Raw genomic sequence first — 19,735 nt, forward strand, 5'->3', positions numbered from 1 at the left:
TTCAGCAAAGAAATACACATTTGACACAAGTATTGACTTGTGGGATATTCTGTCCTAAATAAACATATGGGAGAGATTCCCAGCATTGTCCTGTATTCTTTCAATAATGGAAAATAACACAGAGCTAGCTTTGGGAAGACATGATGCCATAGATACATACTTTTTGAAATCTTGTGTTTATCTTCTAGTATAACAAACTATCCTATGACTAGAACTTGTTCTTTCTGATTTGGTAATGAAACTTCTGTGCATATTGGGGATTTTCCAAGAAGTACAGCAGATGTGTGAAGTAAAATGTGAATTAGCAATTCAGCTTAGATATTAATAGGAGTTCATGCCTTGGTCATCTTCTTCCACACTGATGTGATTTTTCAAGAAAGTTCCTTATTGTGGATCATCTAATCTCATGAAAACAAATCTGTTTGAGTTCTTTAGTCTTTGACTGAATAGCAATTATACAATTAGTTTCATATTCAGATACACTAGAAGATGTTAGTGGTAAAGCCCCAGGTATTTGTTTCTGTCAGTGAATTAACACTTGCATAGTTCTGAAATTAATTGTTTAGTATGCTCATTACTCTTAGAAAAAATAAATATGTTCTCATTATGTTCACTTGGTGACCATATGTATCTTGCAATACATTTAATGTTACTTGCTGTGAGGGAGATTACAACTCTTTTTAAGGAAATTGGGTAGATTAATGGAATGGGGTGGGTTAAATTGCTCTCCACATGCATTCCCTAGCATGCCTGGCCTGCTCCCGAATTTTAATTGATGTATATAAAAATGTTTAGCTGAGGAGGCTCTGTGAAGCAACTGGATTAAATCAGGATATAGCCTGTGTATTGCAGGGGCTGGGCTAGGGAAATGATCTGTATACTAAAACAAGGAGATTGACACATGGGACCTTGTTTGATACCCAGTCAGTGTCTGCGTGTGAACCGTTGCATTTTCCACAGCTTCACTGTGGCAGTACGCTTATTGATCTGTGCTGAACTTCAAGAGGTGTTTTGGGGCTGTTCATAGGAAACCTTCCCAAAAAGCTACAGGAAGTCCACAGAATCCTTGAAACGAGCGAATATTTGCTTTGTCTTTTTAAGGATTTTACACAGTTTTAATATCACAACCTGTGACAGAGCCTGAAGATAGATTTTCTGATCCTCGTTCTGGCTTTGAATGAACAGTAACAAATATGAGGATTACTAAGCACTAAATGCTCCTGGTGCAACTCATTGGTTTCAGTAGGAGGCTCTCCAGGAAAAAGAATCTTTAACTACTGAATTTTTCCAAATTTATTGTTTTGAGTGAGAGATAAAGTCCTCATAACCAGGATACCTGTCTAAGGTTGTTACTTTTGGGGAGAAAAAAGAAAAGCCAAACATTTCACACTGTAGTGCTTTAAAGAAAAGCTTTCAAAATTTGAATTAATGTAATATAATTTACAAAGAGGCTCCTAGACTCGCAGGACATTTGATGACTGCCTTAAAGTTACTGCAGTCCCACCTGTGTTCTAAATCATACTTTTTTTCTTAACAACATCCCCTCTCTGCCTCTGTCAGTCCTCACTGGCTTTGGAGCATTCCCAGTGAGCATAGTACTTCCATAACTTTCTATTTTATTTTGCTGACTATGCACTTAATTAAGAATCACATTTAATTGAAACAGCTTCTTCTGATTTTAGGAAAAGAGTGGCTTTATGAGATGAGAATAAAAAGTGTGTGACACTTTTAATAAAATTAAATGTCTTTAGAAATTTACGTTGCATCACTGCAGAGCATGTGCCAAACCTGTCTTGATTTACCTGAAAGTGCTGTATCAGAGACAGGACTCCCAACTGGAGAGTGTATCCTATCCTGGATGACTGCTTTGAAATCACTTACTTGGAGTAATATTAATTCAAATTCCTGATAAATTACTCACTGTGATATAACATGCTGTTTCAAAACTTTTACAGCTTTTTCATTAATAGATAATAGTGAAAATTAGAGCTAGTATTTTTTGTGTAGACTTCTTAATCATGCCATTTAAAGTAGAAGCTAAGCAATAAACATCTAATGAATAGCTTATGGTAAGTTTAATATAAAAAGCTATGTTGCTGTTGGCACAGATCAACATAACCATCTATCACTAAATTCTCAAAATTTAAAAATTGTAAAAATGACTTACACATGCTAGTCATTCTCAATGTACATTACATATGAGTAGTTTATTGCATTTTAGGATACTTGCAACCTAAATCAATATCTGTTAGACATAACAAATACATTCCTTTCTAGAGGAGGATATATTCTGAAATTGAACTATTCTTCTATATTTTGTAGCTTATAATAATTGTTGTCTTTTAAAAGACCTGAAAGAAGTCATTGTCATGGATAATTATTAAAGGAATTTCTTAAGGTATTTATATTTGAGGGAGTCTTCTGCAAAATATATTTGAGTTGTGTTCCACAGAGATGGGCTCCTTGGCTTTTTTCCCAAAGTGAAGTCTTCAAATTAATCTATGGTAATAGAGAAGGAAAGTATAATACTTTGGCAGTACCCGTAATCATCAGCGCTGTGCAGAGCTGCAGGTTTAACTCGACTGTGCGTGTTGTGCTTCTATGCCACGAGTCACAAACTCAGCGTGGGCTCAATTCACTTCTGTGTCCTTACTCATAGCTCCATTTCTTTCTTCAACAGAGTACCACAATGGATTTCTACTGGAATGAAGTATCCTTATTTTCTGATTTGCAGCCTCTAATGATAATGGATTTATATCTACTGTTAATGAAATAAATGGAGCCAGTTATGTAAAACTGTAAAGATATAATTCATAGGTTCTTCATTGCTATACAAATAGCATCTTAATGTGAAATCTAAAGTCCATAGTACTTTGAAAAGGGATGCATTATGCACCCACATCCTCTATTGGGGAACTTGAGTCTTGCTCTTTCAACATCTGGAGAGATCAAACAACAGCTCATCTGGCAAGAATGAGTATTTATATAACAGAATAAGAATGGGATTCAGACAAGCAAGATTGCAGGTGCCCAAATAATTCTTCTCACCAATGAACTCTTCCCCTGCTCTGATGACCAGTGTGTTTGAGAGATTTCAGGTCTCAAGTTTTCTTTATTACATATCCAGGTGGTTTATTTTTGTTTAGTTGTGTGTATTCATTGTTATTTGCAATACATACTCTAGAACCTTCTTCTCAGTAATTTTGCATTTGCTGACTGACCCATCTGAATTTATTTGTTGAATTTACTAAATGTCTGACTAGCCATAAGTTGTGAAAAGCCAACCAGGGAACTGAAATTAATAGGAAGAAAACACCCTCACTAATTTCACTTCTGACAGTTCAACTGACCCAAGAGCATTTCCATTATTTTCCCATTTAAGCAGTTAACTTCTGAGTTCTTCTTAAACACTGGGGACCTCTAGCTAGAGTGGTCACTTTGGTCAGCAATCCAAGATTCAGGCAGGTAGTATATTATTTATGTAGTGTCAATATAAGCAATTTTTATATTGTATATGTGATTTAGTATTTTCTGTGCCAGTTTTATTTCAGATTTAATTCTGGGACATGGTATGCTATTGTAGTCCTTTTGGATTTCTGCAACTGTTGCGCTTGGAGCTGTGCTCCTGCTGCAGAATTCCAACAGGAGCAAACATATGGGGATTCTTCCGTCCTTGGCTTGCCCCACCATTTGTTCCATGTTTTAAACCAACTGGTGCTGTACCCAGTGGAGTACATCTGTTACAGTTTATTGCTAGAAATTTGCAATTCATTTCAGTTTGCTAAAATAATTATAATATTCATGGCCAAGCATTAAGCAATTACAAAAGAGAGTAGACAAATTTTTGCTGAAGTTTTTATGTGATTCAGAACCTACTGCCCAGCTTGGATAATTTGGGCACTCAACAGTCAGATAATACTCTGACAGTTGAGTTTGATCATTCTGAGAAATTCAAGTATCCACTGAGATATCCCTTATGTGGATGTCCCTGCTCTGTTTTAATTAAGGGCAAAATAAATGGGCATAAATCACCACTGAATGCATTTGGTTGCTTCGTCTTGCCTGAGGTACTCATCTGGGGAATACCTTGAACTGGAGCAGAGTCTCTGGTGCTGGAATTGCAGGACCACATCCAGTAATATCCTGTAACTGCTTCTGAAAGTCAACAGTATGTAGGCTGCTAAATAGTATACATGTTTTTTGAATGCTGAATTGTTGTTGTACCTTTGTGCTTCAGGCAAGCTGAGAGTTACTATGTTGTTGTTTGCAGGTAGAATTTTCAAAGAGGTGAGGTTTCTGTTTTGTGTGAAAATTTCATTACCAATCAGTTCAGAGTAAGGCATTAAATAGTTGAAGAGAACGACGTTCATTAAATATGAAGAGAAAACGACTCCTTCACATTTAAAATAAAAAGTCCAGACAATCAGCACAATAAAATCTTAATACAAGAGATGACTGTTCCATCATTATCACCCTCTGAAGCAGATTTTTAAAATTAGGTAGAATCACAGTGTAATATTCATAAACACATCACACTCATCATGTTTCTGTAACTCAGTCTCACACATCTTTGACATATAGTAACAGAATAAAACATGCTACTCACCACCGTGGAGACATGTAGTGCTAAAGCCAAGGCTTTTTTATAGGTAAACTTGCAAACTAATTCCAGAAGTTACAACCAACAATGTGCCTGTTTTTGTTCTCCATCACAGACCTGAGTCTGGATCTGTCTCTTGGATGCCTTTCACACTTGAAATAAAAGAGGTCACATTTGCTATAGAAATCTGTTACTTGCATGATTTGAAAAAGAGTTTTGGTTCCAAAAATTGGATTGTATTTGTTGAGTTACCGTAGGATAGTGAAAAACACTGCAAACTTCATTCTGCCTCTGTTGTCAGACCACCACTATGGGGTATACCACTACTATGGCTGCATTCCTGAGATTTGTGTCCTTGCAAATAAAAGCATTTTAAGATAAATGAGTTAACTCATCAAGCTCACTAGGCTTAGAAGGAGATTATTTTGATGGGGAAGTCAGAGTTTATAATTGAATGATTCAGAAATAACCCAGATATTTTTAAATATTTTTGCTTGTTTTGCTCTACAAGTGTTACTTGGAGTGATGCAATGAAGCAGAATTATTTGTTTCTATATGCTATACATAAAAAATATCTGCGAATGGAAACCATTATTAAAACTACTAAATATAATTCTGTTTTCTAGTAATCCTACAAATGTCTTTAAATACTCATCATCTAAGTGACATGGACAATACAAATCTAATATGGAGTTGGTCTATAATGCTGAATAATTGCATTTGGTTTTACATAGCCTTGTAAGTAAGTATGTAAAGTGTGATCTAAGAGGCTTTGAATCTTTATAGAAATTTTAGTCTATGTTTTAATATTTTGTTCTTTTTCTACAGAACATTCTGGCTTTAAATCCCCGAAAACAAACACATGCAACTCTTCACTCAACTGCAACAAAGAAACAAGTCAAGAAGCAATGGAAAAGGAATTCTGACAAAAACTGTTCAGTAAGTGCATGTTTATCATTGCATCTGGAACATGTTTATCATTGCATCTGGAACAATTATTGAGGCTGAAATCACAGCTGTGGGAGAAATAAATTAGAGTTTCTTGTGTTCTTCAGTAGCTGCACTTGGCTTCTAGTTTGTTCCTGTAGATGCAGAGTTACTTTGTGATGAGCTGTTTACCTTTCAGAATCTATTGCATTCCATACTTTCTTCATTTTTGGTTATTTTAGTAAGTGTTTGATGCAACTTTTGTGCCTTTTGTTATGGAGCCTGATCCCTCTCAAATATCACATCCTGAGCCCTGCTGAGCCCCCTGATTTCCCTTAGTAGCCTCTTCTGCCACTTCCTCCTTTTCTTTTTGTTTTCCAAGAGTCATGCTGGGTAAAGCAGCACTTCACTGTCCTTTCTGAGACTTTATTTGCTACAGAAATAGGGGAGCCTGTCATATGTACCTATTTTATAGATAAATACATAAAGATTAGATTAAAACATGACTCTGGATTTTAAATTTTGTGCATTGTACTTTTCAGGAAATAGTTGATTTTGGAATAAATATTTTTCTTGCTGTAAACTGTCTGTACTCTTCTGTATTTCTGCCATCAGATATCATAATTTTCTCTCTAGGTATTTGAATTCCTAGTCTCAGTGTGATATTTGACTAATCCTATCAGACTTTTTTTGTCTCTTTGATCTCTCATCTGATTAGAAGGTTTGTAGTGTTTTTACTGTCTTCCTACAAGTTGTCATACATAATCTTCTAAATTCAGAAACCTTTCAGGTAGAGTACTAGTTCCCTTATGGGTATAATGATATTGGCTTCTTTTCACAGTATTACCATAACACCTTCTCCCACTAAAAAGGGAAATTCTGGTAGGAAGTTGATTTTGTTTGTAATTAAAAATATGTCTTCCAAAACCCAATAAAATGCAAACCCAACAAAAAATGCCACAGAATTCCTCAGTTTCTTAAAATCACAAAATCCAGTATGAGCAACTAATACTGGCTGGGAGGACCAACCCAGGATATCCTTAGTATTTCAGCAGTCTCTTAGTACAGTTTTCTGTTTTATAGTATTGATTGTAAGAATATCTTTCTTGCTGTAGCTGATATTCCCATTTCCTTGTATTTATTGGCTTAGATAATGGTATGTGAACTAAAAACTTAAGTACATTAAAATCTTCTGTTTGTGAACTCGGATGATTATTTTGGGATGTCTAATGCAGGTACTGCCCACAACTCTCTGCTCCTGTTGCAGAGAATGTTGGGCTTCTTAGCAAGCAGCTTCTGGGCAGCTGCAGTTTACATTGTCATGTTTTCAGGTGACTTGAAATCAATATCGGGCTGTAAACTCCTCTGTTTTCAGAAACTGTTAGGAAGCTCAGGTGTCCATGCAGTAGGGCAGCTGGGTATCTGTGTAGTAACCTAATTCACTGTTCCAATGTAAATTATCCTGGTTAGTTGAACTGTAACATTCACAGACATATTTTACTGATAAGTGCAGTAACACACATTTCATAAGCATCTAGGCTTTTAAATCACTCTTTGTTATCCCTGAGCTGTTCTCCTTGTCAGCCTTGCTTGGTTTTTGTATTCAGTTTGCGCATAAAGTGTTTGATGTTTGCTGTTGATTTTGAAAGTGCACCGTTTTCTAGAAATTGTCTAGAGCTCTTCCTTCACTGTTAGCTGTATATTTGTACCTCATGGTGTCTCAAATATTCCTGGATTCCCAAGGTCTGAGCTTCTTGGGCTGTGCAAACACCATGGATTTGGGTTCATTGCCAGCTTGTGTGCCTTGTCTGGATTTTCAGTTGAAAGAAATTCTGAACATTGTCAAATATTGCAGGATGGTGTTTTGGTAGGCTTACAGTCTAATAAGTTAGTTCTTTAGTTCTGCAATACTGCTTGAAGATCTGTGCAGTTATTAGCACCCTGCCCTGACAGGAACCTGCTTATGGGATACAGTTTATGGGATTGAAAGTTAGAAATAAATTTTTACATGGGCAGATATAACTATTTTCATCACAGATAGTTTTAATACTGCATTATTTGGTAGAAACATCATACAATTTGGTTTGAAAGCTATTACAAGAAATGTAAAGTGCTAGAAGGAACTGGAAAGGGATCATCCTTACTTTTAGATGGGTAAAAATGATCCTAGTTTTTAAAACTGACAAACTTATCTTCACTCAGATATGTGTAGCTTACTCTTACTGTGTAAGTTATACCACATAGCTTACCATTAGCTTACTATAGCAGGAAAAATCAAATATTTATCGGACTCCCATTACATAAAAGGCATCATTAAAGAGTAAGAGACCTTTTACATTCTCCAGATCATTGTTGTTAAGTGGTTTTGATAAAAAACCAAATAAATAAAATGGTTGAATCCTTTCCTTGCCTCCTTAAATTAAGAAAGCTAATGTAGAAAAGGATTCATTGAACACAATTTTCTGTTTTGGCTGAAGAGCCACTGGCGATAATGTGTAGGCCTGCTAATGAATAGATCAAGCTCCATTTGAAGTCCATATGAACTTTATTTGTTTCCATTTCCTTAAAATCCGAATTTGGCTTATAGCTTTGGATTTTTTAAAAGCTGTTCTGATGCTGCCTTTGCAGAAGTACTGTTGAAAGGAAGGTGGGAGTATGAAAATACAAAACTAATTAAATTAACAGCCCTCAAAACTCTGAACAAAAGCTGCATCTGCTGAGGAATGCACACAGTGACTTTGTAATGTCTAATATGCTTCCAGATGGCAGACTTACATATTTCTTCAGAATAATTACAAAACTGAAATTTTAACTCCTAGCTTGCTCTGAAACACTTTGGGTTACCCATTTAATGAGTTCTGAAGTGGAAATGGAATGTCAGTATCTTTCCTCAGCATTGGAAAAGTATTCTCCTAAAGGAAGGTTCAATTATGGTTTCAATGAATGCTATTGTTTATTTACTCTGTTAGCAACCAGGTGTTGCTGTAAAAATTATTTATAGCTGTAGGTGCAAGATTAGTCAGCTTTTCTTTAGAAATTTTAACTCAGACATTTGTACCAGGGTAGAACTCTTTATTGCTGCCTAAGCATTAACACTCTTGTTTCTTATGAGTCATGCTGAAAAGGGGTATAAACATGATGCCTCTAGTAGTCTGGGGGAACAAAGATTTCTGTTGTCCAGAAGAAAATAAAAGTAGAAGAGTTTTGAAATGGCTGTTCTAATAGTAAGCATTAAAGAAGGGTGCAAAATTTAGGTCACATTAGATCATCAATTTACAGATAAAAGCAAAGGGATCAGCTGTGAAACTGTGAGGATTTGCTTTGATTTCAGGTCTTTCCTAAGTAGTTCAAGTTTGTTTAGACTTTGGATTAATATTTTTATTTGTAGTTTCCAGCTCTTTGTAATTCCATTTCTGTGTGTATTTTATGCTTACCTACATTTAGATCACCAACTAGGGGGCACACATTGTGTGCATTTGCATCACACCCAGCACACACTGATTTCCTTTCTTTATGAATAGGGTTTCTAAGCATTACGGGATGAGTTTTGTTTTACCTTGTGCATGTGCAGCTTTGTAATTGAAATGAAATTAACCTCTACAAATTTTATAAATTGACTTCTCACTGGAGAATTCAGTGGGATATTTTAGTCCAGCCTTCTTTTTGGTAATGAAATCTTGTAGTTACCTACTAAGGATAGCTGAGAAGTTGATATAGGTCCACCTATGTATTCAGATTTTCTTCAGTTTCTGCATTTAGAAATAATTGTAACATTTGCTCCAGATGGAAATGCTGGAAGTATTTCAACATGACAAGAAGGTGAAAAGGAAATGGGGTTTAAATTGGTTTGTAGCTAATTGCCATAGCCTGTAACAGTATTGATTTTCTGGCAGTAGTAATTGTAGCATTGTTCTTTGTCCTTACATGTGCTAAGCCTGATCAGCATTCTGCAAAAAGAGCCTCTCTTCCATGAACAAAATAATTTTGATGCTCACCTGGTTTTAGTTTTGGGTTTTTTTCTTTCTTTTATTTTTTTTTTTTCTTTTTGGCAAGGGCTCACTTTGGGAAGGAGGCATTAATGGTACTATAATTCTTTCCAGCCATTAGAGAAAACCAAATTCTTCACCTTGTCTTTTTCTGTGCAACATTAAGTTGTAACTACCAGATTGCTTTGTGCTAATGATGGAGCATGAGAGCTGCAATTCATTGCAAGATGTAAGAGCTCATGTTGCTCTTTACGTTCAGAGGACAAGGGTACTCCCTTAAAACAGTACTAATAAGAGCTTGCTAAAACTTCAAACTGCTTTTCATTTGGATAGTATTTCTGTGGCTGTCATTGCTATATTTAAACATCTGTATAAAGAAATTATTTAAAAAATGGTATGTAAGTACCTCTTGATGTAGAAATGTCCAAGGCATAGAAAAATCTGTAAACAAGATGATCTTTTTCAGCTATGATCAGTGTGTTACTCTAAGTATTGCCTTCCAGTGAGGTGGAAAAAGTTCACATGATTTTTGAGCCTAATCATGTACCGTGCTTACAGAATAATCAAGTTAGCATTTCACAAATGACTGATGGATTGAAGCAGAAATAGTGCAAATTGCAAACAAGTAGATATGAAACCCAATACACCAAAGGCCCGAAATCAGGAACCTTAATGAATAAATGCTTTTTCAGTGAATAATTTGTCCATTTCTAGACATCTATTGATGAAAGATTCTATATTTATAAATAAAAAATAATCCCAAATATTATAAAACAGAGAACACTCATTAAAGGAAATCAACTCAATTATATTTATAATCTAAACGTATAGTTTACCTTTGCAAATATTTATTTTTGTCCTCATTGCATATGAATATGCAAGTTTAGCTCTTTTCTGAATGGATATACAATGGCAGATGTCTCTCTAATCGCTGCTCTATTCAAACATTAATTGGTAGAACATATGTAGAATTCTACTAGTCTGAATAGGTATAGGATAGCAGCAGTCTTTTTAATCACATCACTATTCAACCACTAATTGGTGTGATGATTAAGGGACATTAGAGGGAGCACTTTGACATCTGATTCTTTGAACTGATGTCTGCTCGAGCTGTGCTGTATTCATCATGGCCAGACTGATTTCTTAAATAAAACGCTCTGATTCCCAAATGTGGAAAATATTGCGTTAGGATCTATTGAGGTGATTAGGGAATTTGAGAATGATTCTTTTATTTAACTAGTGATTGACTGTATATGCACAAACTATTCATATGAATAATACATGTGTTACTGAGTATCAGAAAGAGCTGAGAAGTAACATCAAGAGATTTTCTCTTTTCTCATAGTGTCAATAATTAAATATTAATACACATTTTAAAATGTACCAGTTTAATCATTTAGCAGTCAAATTCCTACTCATGCATTTTTTAGATTAACTAATTAGTCTGCATTTTCTCTTATCGATAGCATATGCTGGCATTTATAACCCTTTCACTGGAATAAAGTGCTTTACATGTTTATATATGATATCGCTTATACTTGCTCAAGAAATGCATATTATGAATTTCCTTGAATTTTATGTTAGTTTCAATATCTTAAGGTGTTTTCATTACAACATCTCAATAGATCCTAACTTGCCTGGATGCAACAAATTAGTGGTTTTGTGCACATTTTCTGTGTATTAAATTGCAAATACTGGATGATGGCAAGTTGTGCCAAATGCTTTCTTAGTGCTGCACAAAAGGTTCCTTCTCACCCCGTGGCTCTTCTGGAGTGCTATGCAAAACCACCTCTAACCTTTTAACTGCTGCTGTTCAGGGTTCTTCAGGTTTGGTGTTCCTCTTACTTGGTGTTGGGTGATTCTTCTCCTCTGGAGCAGCAGTCACCATTTAGTGAGCAGCATTTAGTTCCAGGTAAATTTCTGATCTTAACCATTTCAAAACTGAAGTGATTCAGAGTTACCAATTGTTTAGTTTTATACATACTTATATGACAGAATGAAAAATGCTTGTCTGCTGAAAGTGCTGAATTCTAGGTAAGTCCAACTCATTCCCCTTTATTAAACCTAAGCAAATCAGAGTAGAGATAGGATCAGAAGCCATCTTCACTGTCACCTTTCAACTTCGGCTTAGTATTATATTTTTTCAGATGTGGATTTCTGTATACTTTCCTGTGGTTCCTGGATGGAGATACAACTGCCTCCTTACACTGGTTTTTTTTTGAAAACAGAAAAAAATCAGGACTAGCTTCTTTTTCTTCAGACCTTCTACTCACACCTTTTCTTTTTTTTTTTCTTTTGTAAGCTATTGCCTATGCTGAAACCGAGATTGCTCTTTGCTCTATTAGACTTCCTCTTCTATGGTGAAGGCCCTCTCCATTCTGTTTAGAAATGGTTGTGAGCTTTAGGTTGAGAAATTGTAAGTGCTTGTACTTTGTTTCTTGGAGGATCCCGTGCCACTGTTAGCCTGTTAGTAATTACTCACTTCAGATCTAGTTATAGTATCTAAGTCCTGGATGACACCTGCTCAGTAGAAGTAAAAGGAGCTGGGAGACCAATTTTAGTGTGGAGGAAGCAGGATAGCTTGCTGAGTGCTGTATTTTAAGCAGGACTTGTAGCACTGTCCAATATTACATTGCGCTGAAGTGTTCATTACAAGACCCTGCTTGTAGTTTGTCTGCAGCTTTGCTATATATTTGGACAAAATTTTTGAGTACCAGCCCATTACTTTCATGCATATCAAAAATACAATCATATATGCATAAAAAAAGATTTGCTTGATTTAATTCAGAATGAACAGGGCTGGCAGAAAAAGCAGTATCTTTAAAAACATTATGATAGTGTTATATTTAAAAAAACCCCACTGACATCCTCATGCACAAGCATGTGTAGCAAACTGGAGATTGCAAAAGTCTATTAATGCAGAACTGTCCAGAAGCTTTAAAAACCTTCTCTTGGTCAGTTTCTGTGGCATTTTTATCACGATGTCCAGTTCTCAGGTGCAGAGCAGGTAAGTGCCTCATCACTTACAATATTCAGTATTCTTTACTTACGGTAGTGTCCTGGTTTCAGGAACTCCTACATTTTTGGTGGTGAATCCCAGAAATAATTTGAGAATTTTGAAATGATTTCTTTTTTGTTTTATAAACTGATACATTGTTTGAACACAGTGCTGAAAATAGACATGGTTTCCCACGAGAATCAGCAATCAGAAATAATCTTTTGGGGATTCTTTGGTATGCAGAGATGCTAGGTCCCTAGATCCTTGTTGAGGCATAGTCTCTCACAAGTCTTTCTGACTGTGTCCCTGTTCCAGCCGTTCTGTCTGTCTTCAGAACTTTAACATGTATGTGTTTTCTGCAGTTATTTCTTCTATCCTCAGTCATTCCTGCTTCATCAACAATTATCTGGAGCAATCACTCAGCAGAACTTTCTTTTCTCCTCTACTGCTGAGAAGAGGACTTCAATGTACTGTTGCTTAATTGTGCACTGAACTGGAAGATGTTTTCTTCTGTAAAGCTAAGGATCCTGCCACCTGTGTTCCATTTGAAAATTGTCAAGTTGTAATTCACATCTTTGTTTCTTTCCTTAAAAAAATAAGCTGGAGTATTGTTATTCATGTGGCATGTGAGAGGATTGTTATTAACATTGCTGAATCAAGTAAATAACTTAAGAAGCATCCAAATGACTTCCTATATAGGTGCTTTAAAAGGATATGCTCCAGTCAGAAAAGATCGGTAAAGATTTTTATGTTAATAATGCAACAGATGCTAAGAAATAGCAAGTGTAAAACTGAGTCCATATGATCAAAATCACTTAAGGGGAGGATAATAAACTCCTTTCTTGTGTGCTAAGAATATGCTATAGTGTTTCTACACAGCAGGTTGAAATTTGGCAACGGCTGTAAATAGAAATCAATCTAATCATAGAATCATAAAAATAAAGATTAGGGAGGGGTAGTTAAAAGAATTTCTGGATTGAAATCCAGCTATACATTTCTTGACAGGTATTTGTACAACCCATTTCTAATGGCACATGATGTAGGAGACGTCTCATTCTTGTTAGTATTTAATCAGTGCAACAAAGTTTTTCCTAAAATATACAGTATTTTCTTTGTTGAAGATCAAATTATCATCTTCTACTACTACTTGAAGAAAAATTGATGACTGTTGACTTATTGTATAAATTCTGTTGTAAAATCTTTAATATGCATCTCTGTATATCTGTCTGTCTGTGGATGCCCCATCCTTGGAAGTATTCAAGGCCAGGTTGACTTTTTTGGGACTAGATTATCTTTGAGGTCCCTTCCAACTCAAACCATTCTATGACTCTTTTATATTAGAAGATTCCTGTGAGATATGCTTCCAGTTCTCTGTTTTCTGTCAGATCTTCTTTGCTAGTCATGTTTTCTGAAACTGTATTTTTTTTTTAATCTTCTTTAGATTTTAATTTCTTACATCTTTGTGTAGTTTTTCATCATCATTAGACAGTCTTTCACCTGGAACCTAGTTACCACCAATTAGAATGAAATAATTTGTTTGCCTCACTACTGAACTTTATCAGACATGTGCTTTTCCTTCTGCAAGAGTGTTCTACTATCTTGTATTTATGGCCCAAATTCTGACCCATTAGTTTGGTTCAATTTTGAAATTCTTTTCTTGCCTTTTGAAATGTTTAATAACTCTTCCTTCCATGTTTCCCTTATTTCACCAAACATTATGACAGTAGAAACCATTAGTACATTAATTTTTTTCTAATTAACCAAGTCACTGAGGTATTGGGTGAATCACGAATCATCTTGATTTGGGTTATTTTTCGTGATAGAGAACAACCTAGGGGTTGTTTTTTCATTTGTTGCACACTCACAGGGTATTTTTTAATCTAGTCTACATTTTTAGTTGGCTTAAGAAAATGTGCTGTGGAATGCTTGGGGAAAAGAAAAAGTTTATTCTAGATTTGCCACTTCTACCCTGCCAGTTATTCTTGGGTTCATTCATCCTCTGAAAGACCAAGAATAAGATTGATTTAACATTGGTTTTACATGCCCATGTTGGCACTTTTTGTATCAGAATATAAGTTTTAATGTATGTACTCCATTTTCTTTGCCTGGGAGTATGATTTCTATTTTCACTTTTTTGTTTGTTTGTTTAATTTTTCTTTTGTTTGGGTTTTGTTGTTTCTGTTTTGTTTTGTTTCCTCCCCAATTCCCTTCTGTAAAGGGAAGCATTATGTCTGTCCCTTCTGACCTTTTGGAATCACAAGCCTTCTAGGGGGTGGAATTCATAGTAGTCCATGCATTGCTTCAGTTCGTTCTTCAGTGATTCAGTGATACATGAGCTGCATCAGTTTGATTAAAAAAAAATAAGTTACCAACCCTCTTTTTTTCTGTGCTTAAGCCTGAAATCCCATGTTTTTGCTAAAAATATTTTTTTTTCAGTTGTAGTTATGTCTATACCATGTTGTCTTCATAAATAGAGCAGGGAGGGCTGTTGATTCTGCATCACTTATTTGCTTTGTTGTACATAATCTGTACTTCTCTTCATTTTCTTCTCACTTCTCATGTATATAGAACAGTTTTCTTACTATCGTTTTACAATTTTTCCTCTTCCTTTTTAACTTTAATTTGCATAACTTTCTGGTTTTATTCCCACACTGTTTATGCAGTTCATTTATACTTAGAAACTTATCTACTCTAGGTATGTGTCATAGTTTCCCTGCTTTTATGATTTTGATTTCCAGGCTACTGGGGGGGAGGCATGGTATGATCATAAAGATCATAAAGTGGAAAGAACACTCTTTTGGGTGAGTTTTTGTTTTGTTTATTTCTTGTTTGTTTTGTTTTATTTGTTTGTGGTTTTGTGGTTTATTTTTTTTCTTTTTATTTGCTTTGCTTAGGAATAGTTCGCCTTTGTGAATTTCTGTAGTGTTTGCCCTTTCTCCTGCTTTCCTTTACTGATCAGTATAACGCTCAGGAGACACACCAGAAATTATATTTATTGAAGTTCACCATCCTCATTCTTTTATCCTCACCACTTTCTGTACTTAGAATTGATTGTAATCTATTAGAGAGGTAAGTCATTGATTGTAACACACTTTGACTTTTTAAATGCAGCCTGTAAACCACAGATCCTAATAATGGTAGCATGCAAGCATTCTTTAATGTGATAACTGACAAACTTTGTTTGTACCAGTCATTTAATCAGAAACACTAACATAGAATTTAAAAACAGTATCAACTCTTACCAGTTCTGGTATGAATCTGAATGGACTTTATCCCTAAATTTAGCAAATTGATGAAGCCATAGAATAAACACAGAATATAATTTTCATCAATCTTTTTTTTTTTTAAGTTAGTTCAATATAAATTCTATAGAAGAATTGCCAAATTTGTTTTCTAGACAAAATCAGAAGTTTAAAAAACTGTTTAGACTTCTGAACTGAGCTAAACAGTTCAAAGACATTAATTTTGAGAAGATTATTATTAACAGAAATATACAAAAGTTATTTGGAATTTGAATCTCAATTTGTAAAGAATAGTTTAACACCGAACTGTAAAAAAAAAGAATTTTAAGACTATGAGGATTACCCATAAGTAGTTGAAAAAAATTGAATTGATTGGCAAAGCAGGAAGTACAGAGGAAAAAATGAGAACTTTCAAAAGTCAAGTTGAGTCACTCTGGGTGAACAAAATGAAAACAAATAGTAAAAGGTTATTCAGCTATTTAAAACAAATAGTAGAAGATTCCTAAGCTATTTAAACTAAAAGAAATAAAAGAACAAGCAAAGTCAGTCTGAAGATAAGATTAAACATCTTAGGTATTGTCTGAAGTCTTTGTGAATTGTTGTCCTAGTTTCAGTAAAATGGGAATAAAGCAAGAGGTGGCTAAATGGGCAGAAAAGTGCAGAAGTGGAAATTACCCCAGACAGGCCAGAAGGAAAACTTGGAGTGTTTTATGTTTGAAGTCAAAAGGACAGAACAACATCCATAAAAGTATCACAGAAAAATTGACATGTGAAATTACAAGCTCTGTAGTAGAGCAAGTTCTTGATTAAAGAATAGCCAATGCAGTTTGTATGTGTTAAAAGATAGAGAATTGATGGGCAACTCTCTCTCTGCTGGTCTCATATTGGCAGTATGAAATACTTTGAAAACAAATTTTGAAGCAGAGATTTATTGAATGCATTAAGAAAAATGGGAGCTAGAATACAGGTCCAATACTGTTTGTGGGACCCGAATCAGACTCCTCCAGAGTGCTAAGCCACATTCAGATCGAGGAGTTTGGGCTTTATTCTTAGGGATAAATAGTGACACACTAACGAGGGGTTTGGGTTTTTATTTTTGCTAATTAATAATGAAGTGTCATCTGCTTAGATTAGAATAGTAGCATGCATAAGGAACTGGCTAGAGAGGAAATGAGAGTGAGAAGTGCTTAAAAAAGATCTGCTGGGCTTTTAGCAGAGCTTTTTGAAGGATAAGTCTTCAGATTCATAACATTTAGTTTTCATTAATGAGCATGACATAAATATTAGGCACATGTTACAAGAAAGTCGACAGGCAGTGTCAATACAGAAGGAACTAGAACATCATAAAGAACCATGTGACACTGAAGTTTAGAATAAAAAAGATAAGAATAAATTTAATAGAGCAATTAGGAGGCTGTACAGCCAAAGGCTGAGGATGAGAATGACTAGGAGCCTAATGTCTGGAATTAAGCAAGAAGAGGATTTAGAAATATCAGCTGAGGGTGATGGTTCTATGAACTGGGGAAGCAAATCTGAATGTGAACTGAATGTGAAAGCAAGAGGTTAACTGTCATTGTCCAAGTTGTCACTTCTGGTCTCCTGTATGCTTTAATGTTTTGGACTGTGGGGGTCTGACTGAGCATGCTCAGGTATTTGACTGTGCCAGTTGCTACCTGTTAAAAGGGAAAATTAATAGTATGTAGAATAAATTGCTTTTAAATCTCATCAGATACATAGTGATGAGTATTGCTGAAATGTTCATGGGGAAAAATGGGTCTGCCTTCAAATAAGGATCTGGCCAGTGAACAAGGCTGCACACTAAGCCCAAATGTTGAAAGGCTAATGATTAGGTGAGCCCTCTCTGTTGCGTTTTCTAAGTCATGAAACGCTTCTATGTAAAGAAGCATCTGACTGTATAATTAAAACTGGGTTTGATTCATGTATGTGCAGGAGCCAAATAAAGTTTTGTAACCCTTTTTAGGCATTTTAAATTTAAGTGCCTGACTCTGCAATGTCTGTGTTTGTTTTATGGTCTGTACGATCTGTGGGCTCTTCTGTGTTCTCTAGCCAGCTCTATGGATCTTACTTCAGCCTTTTATTTTTACTGACATTACTTTGGGAATGACGTTAATTGTGTACCTGAATGTTAGTTTCTGTCCTTTGTTTATTTGTGTGGATCATTTTCAGCTGATCTTTACTAAGTAGCAAGTTGTAGCTGATAGATGTAGATTAATGCAGTTAAATACCTTTTTAAGGTATGTGCTCTCTGATCTACTTTCTTTTTGCTTGCTACTGGTGCAAGTGCTATGCAGACATCAAATTGCTTTGAGGCTGATTTAGCTATATATAAAATTTCCAATCAATAATGCTGATTTATGATGCTTTTCAGAAATACAGTGTTAACATTTTCATCATTTTGTGAGGCTTCATCATATATTTGTCCTTAGCTACATTAGGTATTTATCTTTTGTTTTAGCATTTCTAGTTTTTGATTCCTCTTCCAAAACTCCAAATAGCCTTGAAGTTTTAGTCCCTTGAATAAGTATCATTTCACCCACTTACTTTCTCAGAGGTGGTTGCTCATTGAAAGGAGTCTTTCACTGCTGTGAACAAAAAAAAAGACTGTTGGTGAAACGAGCTTAGTATCTTTGAAACTCAGTCTAGCTTCTGCTGAATCATCAATACTTTGAGGAGTGTGGACTTAATGAGCATTTGGTTCTAACTTTTGAAGACGGAGTCCATAGACTTGCATTTCAAAGAGAAGTGTTGGGGGAGAATTCACTTTGCTTTCACTTCTGTCACGTCTGAAGTAATTAGAAATAATAAACATTGACAGTCTTTTAATATTGAATCTATAATTTTTGGGGGCAAACTTCACTTTCCTTATAATTCCACTCCATTTTTGACCGTGCTTGGACTATTTTTCCTACCCTATACAATCTGCAGCCTTTCTTTTTTTAGTGTAAAGCTTTCAGAAGATGCCAGTGAATCTCAGCCAGTAATGCATTCACAGTAACTATTTAAAAGTTGGTTGAATTTAACACATTTTAATTGCATAAGAAATCTTATTTACATTCTGTTTCTCAAAGACTGTAACAGTAGTTGTATTAATGAACAACAATGGCATAAAAGTTGCATGTGTTTTACAGAGTACATTAGAGACAAGAGGGCAGCTTGCATCAGAGTAGGTGGCCATTGCTTGGGCTGTTGCTGGTGCTTTCTCTGGAGTTTTTCTTATTTATGTTTTCCTCTGCATTTATTTGTCAGTGAATGGCCAAACAGTGTGAGAAGGATCTTGCATATATTTGTAGTAGCAAGTCTGAAAAGCTCTGTTGCCACCAGGGCTCTAGAAAAGCTGTGGAGAGGTAAAGGGTGTTGCTAGGCAACACCGCATGGCCACAGATAGTATTTTTCTTTTAATTTATTTATTCTTCAGTTTGAGTGTGTCCTGCTTGGAGCCATTTGGGTAATAGTTAAGCAAGCACAGAGAAATGAGAGAGCTGCAGGAGTGGAATAAAGGAATGCAATATAAAAATGTAAGAAAGGAAAAGCAATGACACATAATTAAACGACCAAGAGACATGAAATAATTAGTAAGGGCTAGGGGAGAAAAAGTAAACAAGCATGAGGAAATAAGAGCAGGAGAGAAAAAAACCCAAGTTATGAAAAAAAAAATAAAATAGAAAAGATAGGGCACTATTGAAGAAAAATTAAAAATTGAAAGCTCAAACAGTATATACACAAGGGAAACAGGAAAACTGCTGCATAGGAATAAGAATTAAAAATCAGAGATAAAAATGACTTCAAGAAGAAAAGGGAGAAATTTGGTAATGATGTTAAAAGAATGATGATTTTTGTTTCTTTTTGATTTGCATCATCCTGTTCATTCCTATTACTCTGTTTGCACGTATGCAATAGTAGCAGTGACACTCAGGAGCTGGGGACTGATTAATAAGTCCAATATGTTCCCAGAGAGGAAAAA

General features: G+C 35.3%; 1 protein-coding gene across 1 annotated transcript in view; it reads left to right on the forward strand.

The window, feature by feature from the left end:
- Positions 1 to 19,735, forward strand: part of DPYD (dihydropyrimidine dehydrogenase) — a 345,166-nt gene that overhangs the window by 16,844 nt on the left and 308,587 nt on the right. Inside the window, exon 2 of the mRNA XM_058842999.1 lies at positions 5,429 to 5,539. Coding sequence (XP_058698982.1) covers positions 5,429 to 5,539 — 111 coding nt within the window. The remainder of the gene's footprint in view (positions 1 to 5,428; positions 5,540 to 19,735) is intronic.

This window comes from Poecile atricapillus, chromosome 7 (genome assembly GCF_030490865.1).
Source record: "Poecile atricapillus isolate bPoeAtr1 chromosome 7, bPoeAtr1.hap1, whole genome shotgun sequence".
NCBI lineage: Eukaryota > Metazoa > Chordata > Aves > Passeriformes > Paridae > Poecile > Poecile atricapillus.